The 2978-nt window shown below is 40.2% G+C and overlaps 1 protein-coding gene across 1 annotated transcript; it reads left to right on the top strand.

Moving 5' to 3' along the window:
* The first annotated feature begins 1065 nt into the window (after positions 1-1065).
* On the top strand, positions 1066-1618 carry LOC102241448 (dynein light chain 1, cytoplasmic). The gene has a single exon (XM_005869294.2). It carries the CDS (start codon positions 1160-1162, stop codon positions 1427-1429), a length of 270 nt encoding a protein of 89 aa, XP_005869356.1. The 5' UTR covers positions 1066-1159; the 3' UTR covers positions 1430-1618.
* Positions 1619-2978: the final 1360 nt, after the last annotated feature.

Raw genomic sequence — 2978 nt, 5'->3', positions numbered from 1 at the left:
CATTACTACATTAAACACTAAAAAAGAAAAAGGAAAGGAAGGGAGGGAATGAGGGCGGATGGAAGCTTTAAAAATACAACAGTATGTCCTAGAGCAAGTCTATTGTAAAGGTCATGTCATGTATCACATCTGCCCTGCTGTGTGCATGACGCAGGGCAGTGCCCCAACCCCCGGATCGGCCCTACCGAGGGATCGGGCCTGCCATCTTCCACCAGGGGAGTGGGCCTAAGCCAGCAGGTGGTTATCTCCCGAGGGGTCCCAGACTGTGAGAGGGCACAAGTGGGGCTGAGGGACACCCCCCCTCCACCCCCCTTCCCCCGCCAGTGCACAAATTTTTGTGCACCAGGCCTCTAGTCCTATATAATAAAAGGCTAATATGCAAATTGACCAAACAGCAGAACAACCGGTTGCTAAGATGCTCACTGACCACTAGGGGTAGACTCTCAATGCAGGAGCTGCCCCCTGGTGGTCAGTGAGCTCCCAGAGGGGAAGCGCCGCTCAGCCAGAAGCTGGGCTCAAGGTTGGTGAGCACAGCAGCAGTGGTGGGAGCCTCTCCCACCTCCGCTACAGTGCTAGGGATGTCCAACGGACATCCCTCGAGGGCTCCTGGACTGCAAGAAGGCACAGGCTGAGCTGAGGGACCCCCCTGAGTGCACAAATTTCATGCACTGGGCTTCTAATTTAAAATAGGTGGTGAAATAAAGAGTTACTCAGACAGCCCTGACCAGTTTGGCTTAGTGGATGGGGTGTTGGCTGTTTCTGAATCTCTGTCCCTCTCCCTTCCTCTCTGTTAAAAAGTCAATAAAATATATTTTTTTAAAAAAAGAGTTACTAGGACAAAAAAAGGCTAAAGGAGTTTATCACCACCAAGCAGCATTTCAAGAAATGTTAAAGGGACTGATGTAAAAATGCAAAAAAAAAAAAAAGGAGAAAGAGAAACAGGCATAAAGAATTAAAATGGGAATAAATAAGTACATATCAATAATAACATTAAGTTTAAGTGGATTAAGTGCTCCAATCAAAGGACATATGTTAGCTGAATATATAAGAAAATATAACCCACGGCTTCGGTAGCAAAGGCTTCTAGCTGGGTCTGAGCCTCGCCAGCCCCTCCTCCAGGAGACTGTTGCAGTCGGCCAGCCGCTGCTCCACTGTAACCATGTGCGACCGAAAGGTGGTGATCAAAAATGCTGATATGTCGGAGGAGATGCAACATGACTCCATGGAATGTGCTACTCAGACGTTGGAGAAATACAACATAGAAAAGGACATTACGGCCCATATTAAGAAGGAGTTTGACAAGAAGTACAACCCCACCTGGCACTGCATCGTGGGGAGGAACTTCGGTAGTTACGTGACACATGAAACCAAACACTTCATCTACTTCTACCTGGGCCAAGTGGCCATTCTTCTGTTCAAATCAGGTTAAAAGCATGGACTGTACTACACATCCAGTGATCCATCCAAAAATAAGGATTGCAGCCTAAATTCCAAATACCAGAGACTGAAATCTTCAGCCTTGCCTAAAGGAACACCTTGATCTTGAACCTTTATTGTGTTGTTTTGTACAGGGTATTCGCTGTACTCATTTGTTGTGGTTATAAAACAATTAGCAAAGAAGCTTACATTTGTATTTATTTTCTATTCCATACCTCTCTGCCCCATGTTTTTTCTCCTCAAAATCCATTCCTTTCCCAAAATAAAATTTGTCGGAGAAAAAAAAAAATATGAGCCATATATGCTGTCTACAAGAGACCCACCTCATAACAAAAGACTCACACAGGATGACAATGAAAGAATGGGAAAAAATTTTTCTATGCAAATGGAAATGAGAAAAAAACTGGGCTAGCAATACTCATATCTGGCAAATAGATTTCAAAATGAAGGCCATCATGAGAGACAATAAAGGCCACTACATAATACCAAAGGGATCAAAACAACAAGAGGATTTAACCCTGGTAAACATATGCATCCAACATAGGATCACCTAAGAGACTATAACTCTGGTAAACATATGCATCCTATATAGGAGCACCTAAATATATAAAAATCTTCTGGAGTACTTTAAGGGAGAGATCAACAGCAATATAGTCATAGTATGGGGTTTTAACACCACATTGGCTTCACTGAATAGATGTTCCAGACCAAAAAAAAAAAAATAATCAACAACAAAAGAGTGACTCTAAATGACACACTTAATTTAATTGATATTTACAGAACATTTCACCCCAAAGCTGCAGAATATGCATTGCTCTATTGTTCACATGGGACATTCTCAAAGGTAGACCACATGTTAGGACCCAAAAGAAGACTCTACAAGTTCAAGAAGATTGAAAACATATCAATCATCTTCTTGGTTCACAATGGCATGAAATTAAATATCAATTACACTAAAAACACCATTAAAAAAGATTAAAACATTAAGAAGATGGGGGCTACTTAGAATGTTTTAGAAAATTAATGGGTTACTAATGAGATCAATAAAGAAATTAAAAAAAAACTTCTAGAAACAAATGAAAATGAACACACAACAAGCCCAAATCAATGGGACACAGTAAAAGCAGTCTTCAAAGGGAAGTTAATAGCACTAGAGGCCTACCCAAAAAAAGGAACAAATTTTAATGTTATCTAACCATACAACGTAAAATCTTAGAAAGAGAACAATAAGAAAAGTCCAGAATAAGTAGAAGGAAGGAAATAATAAATATTAGAGTGGAAATATATGACATAGAGACTATAAAACAGTACATAAGTTTAATGAAACCAAGGGCTAGTTCTTTGAAACAATAAACAAGATTAATGAAACTTTAACCAGACTCATCAAGAAACAAAGAGAAAGAGCGCAAATAAATAAAATTAGAAACAAAAGAGGTGAAGTAACAACTGACACCACATAAATACAAAGGATTGTAAGAAAATACTATGAACAGCTATATGCCCACAAATTGGATAATCTGGGTGAAATGGACAAATTCCTA

This window comes from Myotis brandtii, unplaced genomic scaffold (genome assembly GCF_000412655.1).
Source record: "Myotis brandtii unplaced genomic scaffold, ASM41265v1 scaffold290, whole genome shotgun sequence".
Classification (NCBI taxonomy): Eukaryota; Metazoa; Chordata; class Mammalia; order Chiroptera; family Vespertilionidae; genus Myotis; species Myotis brandtii.
Note: the sequence above shows the minus strand (reverse complement) of the source record. Positions and strands in the feature narration are given on the sequence as shown.

Bases quoted from the DNA above. Each gene is read 5' to 3' on its own strand.
- LOC102241448 (XM_005869294.2), top strand. From the start codon at position 1,160: ATGTGCGACCGAAAGGTGGTGATCAAAAATGCTGATATGTCGGAGGAG.